At 42.8% G+C, this 12,002-nt stretch overlaps 1 protein-coding gene across 3 annotated transcripts in view; it reads right to left on the bottom strand.

Moving 5' to 3' along the window:
- Positions 1 to 12,002, bottom strand: part of RNF10 (ring finger protein 10) — a 34,963-nt gene that overhangs the window by 2,620 nt on the left and 20,341 nt on the right. For all 3 annotated transcript variants that reach the window (XM_025474194.3, XM_025474195.3, XM_049101485.1), the window contains exons 5-14: positions 11,302 to 11,486; positions 11,085 to 11,221; positions 9,589 to 9,749; positions 7,988 to 8,113; positions 7,485 to 7,746; positions 7,138 to 7,271; positions 5,830 to 5,947; positions 5,494 to 5,595; positions 3,684 to 3,839; positions 1,502 to 1,602 (exon numbers count right to left, since the gene is read on the bottom strand). In XM_025474194.3, the coding sequence (XP_025329979.1) occupies positions 1,502 to 1,602; positions 3,684 to 3,839; positions 5,494 to 5,595; positions 5,830 to 5,947; positions 7,138 to 7,271; positions 7,485 to 7,746; positions 7,988 to 8,113; positions 9,589 to 9,749; positions 11,085 to 11,221; positions 11,302 to 11,486 (1,482 nt within the window). The remainder of the gene's footprint in view (positions 1 to 1,501; positions 1,603 to 3,683; positions 3,840 to 5,493; positions 5,596 to 5,829; positions 5,948 to 7,137; positions 7,272 to 7,484; positions 7,747 to 7,987; positions 8,114 to 9,588; positions 9,750 to 11,084; positions 11,222 to 11,301; positions 11,487 to 12,002) is intronic.

Raw genomic sequence — 12,002 nt, 5'->3', positions numbered from 1 at the left:
ATAATCACCTCTAAAGCCTACCAGTTAATATTTGGGATTGTTCTCAATTATTTCTTCCTCCTTGACTTCAGGATTCTCCTTATCAAAGTCCTCCTTACCGAAAAAATGAGTGGGAAATATCAGAAAGGGAGACAGAACATGAGAGACTCCTTACTCTGGGAAACAAACGGGGTGGTGGAAAGGGTGGGGGGTGGGGGTGACTGGGTGACGGGCACTGGGGGGGGCACTTGATGGGATGAGCACTGGGTGTTATGCTATACGTTGGCAAATCGATAAATAAATAAATAGATAGATAGATAAATAAATAAAGTCCTCCTTACCGAAGTCCAATTTCTGCTTATTTCTCAGCATCTGCTGACATTTGTTGTGAGAAACATCCATTATCACCTGCTCTAAAGAACTGTTAAGCTAATGATTCCAAACTAGCCCCAAAAAATTAATACTCATTTATAATGGGTGTCCTTGGCAAGCTGTCCATCCATCCTCCTTAGTAATCTCAGCGCAGAAAGGCTGAGTTGTTTTTTTTTTTTTTTTTTTTTTAAGAGATTTATTTATTCATGAGACACAGAGGCAGGCTTCATGCAAGGAGCCTGATATGGGACTCAATCCCAGGACTCCAGGATCACGCCCTGGGCTGAAGACAGGCACTCAACCGCTGAGCCACCCAGACATCCCAGGTTTGTTGTTTTAAAGATTAATAAAGTGATCTAACACCCGTTTGCCTCGTGGCATGAAAGCAAGATGGATCATCAGCAGCTCTACTGGAGCCATCTGAGGAAATCTGGCCAGGGTTCTCATTCTTGCTGTTCTGCTCAGACCTATATAGTCTGATCCAGAAACAGGGCCTCAGTATGTGCCACCAGTGTTTCCATCAGTATGTGAAGGATAACAGACTTCAGTAAGTTGGACTAAGTGAACTTCCTCAAGGGTCATCCAAGAGACCTACCTTAATGCTAACTCAATGTGCATAAAATAAAAATATCTCAATTATTGAAAAAAAAATTGACATCAAGGGTCACTAGCCTAGCATTCCTCTAACCTGCTGCTCAAGAAAGCTGGTTTAGCTGATTCTAGGACAACCAATACCATGCTTCCCTTCCCAAAGTGAAGAGGAATGATTTATTATATGTAACAGATACAGACTATTTGAATCCAAGGTCCTAGAACTAGGGCTGAAATTGAATGATGTCTCCCCAGCCCCTAGAGCAGTGCTCAGTCCTTAAGTATATAATGATTTGTTAATTAAAGCTCTGATTCTCCTTCAGCTACTCCTGGCCTCTTTCCTTGGTAGTAACTCTACAATAACAGACTAAATCCATGAAATTTCCTCTTTTTTTTTTTTTTTTCATGAAATTTCCTCTTAAAAAAGCTTTCCATGATTAGCACCATCTATGCAACATTAGCCTGTAAGTCTCTCCTCCAATGGAAAGATTTTCGGAAAGAACAAGCAGCAGAGTTCATGTTATATACCCTCAGGCTGTTTTACAAACAAAAGATTTACCTGAGCAAAGGAAGGGAAGGGAGAGTCTTCTTCCAGACTCCCAACGCAGAATGAAGGACTGCCCTGACTGGCAGTGGGTGACAGAGGGGTCAGCATAAAGTCTGAAAGGAAACCAGAGACCTGATTATGTAAGTCAAGCTCCAAAGAGCTGGTCTACTCTTAACAAGAGAGAAAAGATGACCCCTGAATCAGGTCTGGATAATTACCAGTCCCACCTCAAAAAGTAAATTTGATCCACTATCAACTCTGCCAAGGTTTTTGTTCTAAAACCTTATTTGAGAAAATTTGAGAGAGAGAGAGTGTGAGTGTGTGTGTGTGTGTGTGTGTGTATGTGTATAAGCAGAGGGCGAGGGAAATGGAGGCTTGATACCAGGACCCCGGGTTCATGACTTGAGCCAAAGGCAGACCCTTCTGGTCCACCCAGGACCCAGGCGCCCTAACTCTGCCATGTTCTTTCAAAGTCAAGAACATGGCCTACTCTTCGCATTAGTGACCTACGGAGAAAACTTTCATAGTCACAGCAACACTAGAAAACAGGGCAGAATCCCCTGCCACACTAAGAAAACCCTTTCCGTAGCAGCCGACTTTCCAGGCCTGGGTACTGGACTACCATGGACTGGTTTTATGTGAATGAAAAAGTCCCAAGAAAAAAAAAGGTCGTCAGCTTTTATGTTCTGGCTGGATGTCAAAGACCTGGAAATATTCAGTTAGAATCCAAGACACACAAACCAAATCAATACAACGACACAAGCCTTTCCCTGGTGCTCCCTAGGTAATAGTCTTCTCCATCCTTTGTGCCCCAGAACGGAGTATTTCCCACCGGTCTACCCACTGTCCTGATCACTGCTGGGAGGGAAGGCCTAGTCACTGCCCACTGTCAGCAGGGTTGTTCAGTACTTCCATTCCTAGCACCATCCAGCTTCTCCTCCCTAAATACATGGAAGCCCATTCCTTACAAAAGCTAGTATGTGAAAGCACATACACACAATTCTGCTCAGGGAGGATGCAGCTGGTGTTCTGCCACATTCCTCCCTGTAGCTCTCTCCTGAAACTTTTCAAGAGCACGATGGCCATGCACACAGCCCTCAAGATACAGGTTCCGGTCACAGCCCCTCCCATCACTAAACCCCTATCTTAGCCTCAGGCTCCTAATCTGCAAAGTGGCAGGCATATGATCACAAAAGGGTTTCCAAGAGTTTTAAATATTCTGCTCTTGGACATTTTATTAAAATGGCTGGCAGAGAAATAAATTTTAATTATCAAATACTATCTGCCAGGAGGATGAAGATCAGAAAAGGCAGCTCTCTGAAATAATAATTAACACTTGAATGTTTAATCTCATAACACATTAATACATTCTCTCCATATATAAAAAAATGTCTAAAGCCTCTTTGAACAACCTGAATCCTGATCTCACTTCCTAGAGTAAAACACCAGTTTGGAAAAAATCATATCAGTATTTTCCTATACATTTAGATATTATAAACCCATAACGAAATGCTATTTTTGCATTTTTCTTTTGAAAACCACAAATGTGGTAATGCATGGAACTCAATCTCAGGATCATGAGTTCAAACCCCATATCAGGCGTGGAGTACATTTAAAAAATAAATAAAACCACAAATGGTATCATCTTTTGTCTCGTTCTACCACCTTATCTTAAAGGTCCACCTATTAGTTCCTGAAGACGGCTATTACCCTCTTCAACAAGTGTAAAGTATTTCACAGTATAAATAACTATTTAGTTCAGCCATTGCCTTACCACCAGATTTCATAGGCTCCTCCCACCCCACCTCCCGCTATTATAAACAATGCTACGATAAGGAAACATGTACAAAGATGCTTATGCATACAAAGGGATTATATCACAGGCACAAACTAGAAATAGCTGGGTCACAAGGAAGAATCTAAGTTTTACTATCCTGCCATATGACCTGCCTTGAGGTTTTGAGATTTTTGTAAGACAGCAGGGTATAAAGTAGTACAGCCAATGGGCAAGGTGAATCAAATGGGCAAAATTTGATGTATCTCAGGAATATATTAACCATCCAAAGTAATGTTAGTCATCTAAAGATCCCACCATGCTGAGTAGGTCAGAGTTGTAAATTCAGACATTATTAGGGCTTTGACTAAGCTCTGTAACTGGTGGCCAATTTCATTCTTTAAATCTCAACTCATTTACCTGCTTGGGAACCTGGACTTCTGCTAAGAGGAGACAGGGAGAGGGCACCATGGCCCTCGGTGCTGGTGGGACCCAAAGCAGAATTGGAGGTGCAGGTATAGGAATTGAAGGCAGGAAACTGCTGTAGATTCTCTAGGGGAATGTGGACTTCTGGGTCTGCAAAGAAAAGATGAGAATGGTAGGCCAATTTAGAATATCCCTCAAATCTTTTCCAACAGTTGAGGACAGTCAATATGAATCTCCCAAGAGTCCAAAGGATGTACATAGAAGCTTTAAACCCCAGATTTAGGGGCACCTGGGTGGCTCAGTAGATTAAGCATCCGACTCTTGGGTTCAGCTCAGATCTTGATCTCATGGGTCGTGAGATGGAGCCTGCTGGCATTGGGTTCTGCATTCAGAGGGGAGTTTGCTTAGGAATTTCTCTTCCTCTGCCCGTATCCCCTTACCATACTCCTACCCCACTTGCCCATGCACGTATGTACTCTCTCTGAAATACAGAAATCTTAAAATTTTAAAAATTAAATAAATAAAACCCTTGCTCTTACTATTCATAACTGAAGCCAGAAGATAAACGGGGGGTTATTCTATATACTATGAATATTTCCAAAATAAAAAGGGTAAAAAAAAATCCCCTGCTCATGAAACATCCATTTCTTTTCTTTCTTTCTTTCTTTCTTTCTTTTTTTTTTTTTAAGATTTTACTTATTTATTCATGAGAGACACAGAGAGAAAGAGAGGCAGAGACACAGGCAGAGGGAGAAGCAGGCTCCACACAGGGAGCCCAACGCAGAACTCGATCCCAGGTTTCTAGGATTGCACCCTGGGCTAAAAGCGGTGCTAAACCACTGAGCCATCTGGGCTGCCCGACATCCTTTTTTTTTTTTTTCCAAACATTTGGGATATGTGCCAAACAGCTACACAGCATTGGGGCCCCAGTTATATACTTATTCCGGTTTTGTATAAAAATAAAACTTATATTTACCATACTCTATGTAGTCAAGAACAATGAAATCTTTTCTTTTCCCTAGCTGAGTACTCAGTACTTTGTTTTCTGGAGGACAGGTAGGTCCTCATGTCACACTAATCTGGGTTCAAAGAAGCTTACATTGGAGTAGATCAAAGGACTCTGTATTTATTGGTACAAGAGAGCTCTTGAATCTAACCTTCTGTATATTTCCTAGTTTGTCAAGGTTTCTACTATATCAGATCCCCTTGGCAGACATCCTGGGTACAGATGTCCCTTTTATAAATAATTTAAGATTTTTATTTGAGAGAGAGAGAGAGAGAGAGAGAGATTGTGTGCACGCTCACACACAACTGAAGTGAGAGACGGAGAAGCAGACTGCCCTCTGAGCAGAGAGCCCAATGTAGGGCTCATTCCCAGGACTCCAGGATCATGACCCAAGGCAGACTCTTAACCAACTGAGCCACCCAGGCACCCCGAGGTGTCCCCCTTTAATACAGTTAAAGGTGGGATCAATGTTCCATCTAGAGTACACAGGAGACAATTATCCCCTAAATTCAGCAAATCTCCAATTCTCTTCCCAGAACATGTTTTTTCATCCACTATGCAAGATGAATTTAATCTCATCCCTTATTAAGAGCTATGAGCTTTGACTTGCATTAACCCACTTAATTCTCAAATAAGCCTATGAAGGAGGTACCCTTATGATTCACATTTAAGAGCTGAAGAAATTAAGTGACAGAGCTAAAATGTGAACCAAGCATTCTGGCCCCTGGGCTCAAGCACTGAGCCTCTCTATGATGATGCACAGCTGTACTCGTCAATTCTGGGAGCTTCTGAACTTACACTTGCCCTGTTTCTTGTTCTCCTCCATCTCAATCCTGCGTTCCCGGCGGCGTTCCTCCCGAGCCTTCTTCTGGCGCTGACGCTTCCTCTTTTCAATGTCATCTGTGGATTGGTCAGATGGTGAGGAGGCAGACTCAGGACAATCTGGCCATGAACTCCTCCCAGGTGACTAGTAACTAAGGTCACATAAGAAGGCACCCAGATTGGATGAATGGATGGAATGTTTTTGGAAGTATGGAGGCTCATGATGGAGCTCCTTATTTTCTCCCACACCAGGTTTCCAGTCAGAACCCCTGAGCTCCACTATGAAGAGAAACAGAGTGGGTGCAATCTTACCTGAGAATATCTCTAGGGTTTCCTTAGAGACCACAGGAGGCTGCAGAGCTAGTTCACAGATGCTGAACTCACAGGTAAGTGGCAGGTGAGAGAGGTATCTATGGCGCTGTCGAACGTCCTACCATGGAAAAGGGACCAAAACTCAACACTGGGCTGAACTCTGAGGACAGAGGTCCCCATCCCAGACAGCCAACAGTACACAAACTCACAAAGAGCACCCCAGCTCAAACAGCAGTACTCAAGTTATCACCATTTTTGCAAAGCCAAACAGAAATGTCAATTAACATACAATAAGGTAGAACGAGCAACCAAAAGCAGTTTTTAGCTTTGTGCTACAAATGAACTAAGCCTGGTAATAAATAATCTAAAGCTGATCAGCTGTTTGATTTTCTGGAGTCCACAATTGAGGGGGGAGAACAAGGAAAGGTAAAAAAACTAGTTGGTGGCAAAAAAACCTGGGATCCATTGACAGAATTAATGATAACTAGGAAGGTAGGTAAAGCAGATTTACCTACAAATAAAGTTTGGTCTGAAACAGTTAAAAAAAAAAAAAAAAAAGGCCCATCAATTTAATTTTCTTTTCCATTCATTTTCTCCATGTTTGATGGAAAGTTTATGGTACTCAAACAGTCTCTAATTTTGAGGCTGTTAACAAATTTGTGATTAATATAAGGATAACTCTCAAAGGGCAAAAACTCACATATGTAAATTATCAGACAATAATTAACAAAAATTAACAGACAATTTATTATTAATAATTAATTTGGTATCTGCTAAACCAAAAATGTGTTTCAAGCTTGTATAATTAGTATAGAGCCTCTAAGAGCTTTTGGATTCCCTTGGACGTTTCTCCCAAGCCAAAAGGAAAAAGGAGAACAAACTCATCTTGAATGAAAGTGGGTCGAGACATCTATATTCCCAAGCCACAAGAAATGAACCTAGCAGTGGTGACTAATAGAACTCCAGCAAAGAAAGGGAGTACCATTCAATCCCTAAAAACTTTGTGCATATCATCGGTGACAAAATACTTAGAGGGTAGCCCCAGTGGCCCAGTGGTTTGGCGCCGCCTTCGGCCGGATCCTGGAGACCTGGGATCGAGTCCCACGTCAAGCTCCCTGCATACAGCCTGCTTCTCTCCCTCTCCTTCTCTGTTATGAATAAATAAAATCTTAAAAAAAAAATAGACTTAGAAATACAAAAGCTAAGATCCTTGAAGGATTATGAGCAGGGCCTGGATAGGCCACGTCAAAGAGATCAAGCTGATGGCACTCTGGAGCCATGCGCCCTTTGGGGCAGGCAGGACCTTACCTCGGACATGGAGTAGCCAGCGATCTCCACCACTACCGCCGAGATCTTCTCCGGGCTCTGCTCCAGGCTGCCGTATTCCCTCACAAGGCAGCGCACATTCACAGGGTGCAGGAACATGTGCTGCCCGTCCTCCGCTGAAGACAAGCGGCTCTCTCATACAACAGTCTTGGCCAGTCCTCAAGACAGTGCCCCCCAGACAGCTAGGCCTACCTCTCCCTCCCCGAGGCCAAAGGCACAACAGACCCAAGCACCCATGTCTAGTGGTAATACCTCCTCTTGCTAGGAGGCCAGGTCATCTCGCTGATACATCTCTACAGCAACCCAGCCCTCCTCTCAGGGACACTCACCTTGGTAAAAGTAGTAACAAGGAGAGCTGCTCAGATGTGTGAAGCCTGGCTTGCTGATGGGTTCCTGCTGGCTGGACTCAGTACAAATGGTCCCCTCTCCAAGACTGTCATCTGCTAACTCTGCGTCATCACAGGCCTCAGGCTCTGGTTCAGACACTGCTTCCTCTTCCTCTACCAGAGGGAGAGCAAGAGGACGAGGAGATCCCAGAGAACAAACTTCGGTGGTCTCTTCATCAAAAGCAGACAGATACTCTAGCACACCCTGTTGAGACAACTCTACATCAAAACAAAGTACCTGTGGCAAAAGTAGGCACAGGAACCAAGCTCTGGGCTGTTTTCCTTAGTTGCCACATTCACTGATTTAACATCCCCAGGTAAAGAACTAAGGAGCACAGAGGAAATGTTCAGAGCCCCCTCTTCTCCCCACAGCCCACAGCGCCCACCACTTCAACAGCAGCACTGAGGAATGGCAGCCGTTTAGTCTATAACCAGGACGCACTAACCTTCCTGGGTTGAAGCACAGACTCCTTGGCCAAGGGAGCCATCAGCACCAGTTGTTCCAGAGCAGGCATAACACCAGCGGCCTCCCCTCTGCTTCCAGGCAATCCTGACAGAGCCTCTTCCCGAGTCTAGATCACCAAAAAACCAGAGAAAGCTAAGCTTCCAGAAACACAATTTGGGCAATGGCTTACAATGGACTCTCAACAGGAGCAGAAAAGGCAACAAAACCCAATGGGAGGAGTTTAAGTACTTAAAATCCTCAATCTTTAAGGAAAAAGGAAACAAAAAGCACTTGGGACTCAAATAGGATGGTATTCTGCTTAGAATCTGTCAGTGACAATGATAACACTAATACAGAATCTTTCTGAACAAAAAATCCAAGAACACAGAACTAGTCCTCTAGTTTTTATCAGCTATGCTGAGAGAGAGCCCCAATGCAAGAGGCAGGGGTCTGGTCAACCCCCACCTCAATCTGAAGAGCTCTATTTCCAAAGAGCTTTTCTTCTCTGAAATGCATTTGAACAAATGCTCTGCATTATAGGGGGAAAAAAAATAAATATACAGGACTCTGCTAAAGGAGGACTCAGAAAGAAAAGAATTCAAGTAACAGCTTCACCTCTTGTTAGTACTACATCCTCAAGCAAATTACCTTATCTAACTCATAACTCCATTTCCTCAGCCGTGGTAGGGGAGTTGTTATCTATCACACCAGGATATGAAACTTAAGCGAGATAAACATAAATATAGTACCTTCGCACAGGGCCTATCATATGCCAATTACTCAATACACAAAGGCTTTCACTGTTCTAATTCAGATTGGTAATTCTCAAAATATGATATGAGGATGAACAATATCTAAATCACCTTGGAACTCATTATAATGCAAATTATTAAGCCTACTAAGCTCAGACGAATCCACCTCACAGGGTGGAGTCCAACACCCAAGGATTCTGATGTCTGCTAAAGGGTAGAGAGCTTAGGAAATCCTGTATTTGGGGAATTCCTGCTATTCCAAATCTTCAGCAGGCACTGCTAGGGCCTGCTGGACAAGCCATATTACTCTCTTCAAAATGTCTCTCAAATAAAACATCTCAAATAAAAATTAAATCTGGGGCAGCCCGGGTGGCTCAGCGGTTTGGCACCTGCCTTTGGCCCGGGGCCTGATCCTGGGGACCCGAGATTGAGTCCTGTGTCAGGCTCCCTGCATGGAGCCTGTTTCTCCCTCTGCCTGTTGTCTCTGCCTCTGTGTGTGTGTGTGTGTGTGTGTGTGTGTGTGTGTGTGTCTCATAAATAAATAAAATCTAAAAAACAAAAAACAAAACAAAAAACCCCCCAAAATTAAATCCAAGTGTTTTCTTAAAAAACAAAAACAAAAAAAACCTACCTTACTTAACTAAGCTCATCTAAGAGACTTCACTGACTCAGTTAAAGTTCATTTTAACTTCTTCCTTTCAACACTTTAAAAATCAATAGGTCTGCCCTTCTCTCCTAACACCAAATCCCAGGGCAAATGCTTTTTCAGCTGCTCCCTATTGGGTCATCTTAAATGTGGGACCAAGGTAACTTATCCTCACCATCCTATTGTGTTTGCAGTGTGTCTTACCTTGAGCTCCTGGATAGCTGCCTCAATAAAGCAGGACTCGGGAGTGTGCTTCTCCTCTGCCAGCTGCTGCTCTAGAGCTACTCTCTCTTCCCGAACCACCCGGTGCAGCACCTGCTCCTTAGAGGCCAGCAACAGCTTGGAGTACTGGCTGTGCTGTTCATCTACAGGGGGACCAGCAAAATCAGAGAAACCCAACACTCAGAGCTCTGTGTCCACATGCTACACAACATTTACAGTTTTTTTTTCCTACGTTGTGAAGATGAATTTAGCATAATTTTCTAAAAATAATTTTTTAAAGATTTTATTTATTCATAAGAGACACACAGAGAGCCAGAGACACAGGCAGAGGGAGAAGCAGGCTCCAAGCAGGGATCCCGATGTAGGATCGATCCCAGGACTTCAGGATCATGCCCTCCCCCACAGGGAGCCTGCTTCTCCCTCTGCGTATGTCTCTGCCTCTATCTCTTGTGTCTCTTATGAATAAAATCTTAAAAAAAGAAAAAAGAAAAAGAAAAAAAAGCCCTTGAGATGCTATTTTCCCACCCCCCCGTCCTATACATTTTCTATACATTTATATACTCATGTTCACTTAAAGAAATAAAGGTTTTTCCATAAATGATAAACTCTTTTTTAAGTTTTGTTCTACATTTTTCATCCGTGTGCTAAAATCTTTCAAAACTTTTTTTTTTTTTTTTTTACAGATTTTACTCATTCATGAGACACACACACACACACACACACACACACACACACAGAGAGAGAGAGAGAGAGAGAGAGGCAGAGACACGGGCAGAGAAGCAGGATCCATGCAGGGAGCCCAATGTGGGACCTAATCCCAGGACTCTGGGATCATGCCCTGAGCCAAAGCCAGAGGCTCAACTGCTGAGCCACCCAGATGTCCCTCAAAATGTTAATACAGGGGCACCTGGGTGGTTTAGTGGTTGAGCCTTTGGCTCAGGTCATGATCCTGGGGTCCTGGGATCAAGTCCTGCATCAGGCTCCCCTCAAGGAGCCTGCTTCTCTTCTGCCTATGTCTCCGCCTATGTCTCTCATGAATAAATAAACTCTTTAAAAAAATGTTAATACAGAGATCTATTCTATTTTTACCTTCTGTATTGTGTTCCACAATAGGATACACCCTACTTTAAGTTCCTTATGGAACACTTAACTTACTGCCAATTTCTATGACACTGTAATAACAAAAAAAATCCTTATACTTGATCCTTGGTGCAAATAATTTCCTCAAGACCAGGCACGATGCCAGGCACTATTTTCAATAAAATGAAAATTTAAAATGTATCTAACTAAACCATACCTGAAACCAAGAGTTAAACTACTCTGCAAACTCCCCTCTAACCTACCAGAATCCTAAAATTGTTCTGGAAATGCTAGAAATGGCTTGCCCAAAGGCTCAATTTCTGATAGTAGAAAGATATAACCAGTGGCCTTAAAGGATGTACCACAGGATTATTTACCCCTAAATTAACAGAACTCACCTCCTAGATGAATAGGATGGTCTACATTCATCCATTTGGATTTGGGCAAAGCCAACAATACCCCTTTCTCCCTCTTCATCAGCTGCATCGTAATGGTATCGCCAACAACATACTGACGCGACTCTGTGGCAACAACACTATAACATGGACATTTAGACGGGAAAAAAGCAAGGAGTTAGCAGGTGGGGGTCTAATCTAGTAAAGGTCTCCATCTCACCTTTTGAGATCCTTCTTATGTACTGAACTATAACAGATGGGACATTTACTCCAGGTCTTCTCACTCAGTGAAAGGTAGTGCAGAATGCATGCCCAGCAGAAGATGTGTCCACAACGGGTTATTTTGGCTGCAGTAGGTGGATATAGGCATATTGGGCAAGATGGCACTTCATGGCTACAAATGCGCTGAAACAAAACAGCACAAGTCACACTTTCAAGCTGACATGGGACTGTCAAAGTTAGTCTCTCCTCTGCTATCCCCATCCCTGGTACATCTCAATACATCTTCACAAAATTGTTCAAAAATGCAGATATATAATAACACTTTAAATTGCTAAGGAAACCACAGTAACAGTTTAATATATACCAAGGGGCACTTGGATGGTTTGGTCAGTTAAGCATCTGACTCTTGATTTCAGCTCAAGTCATGATTTCAGGATCCTATGACTGAGCCCCACATCAGGCTCCCTGCTCCACACTGAATCTGCATGTACCCCTCTCCCTATGCCCCTTCCCCCACTCACCTGCACATGTGCACTCTCTCTCAAATAAGTAAATCTTTAAAATGTATCTATACACAAATATAATAACTACATAACAGGTATTTTAGGGGTTCTATATCAAAGAGGAAAAGTGACAAATCAATATATGATCCAATTAATTAAAAAAATTTGTATGTACACATACAGAAAGGCATGAAAA

Source organism: Canis lupus, chromosome 26 (genome assembly GCF_003254725.2).
Source record: "Canis lupus dingo isolate Sandy chromosome 26, ASM325472v2, whole genome shotgun sequence".
NCBI lineage: Eukaryota > Metazoa > Chordata > Mammalia > Carnivora > Canidae > Canis > Canis lupus.
This window is presented reverse-complemented; position numbering and strand designations above follow the sequence as displayed.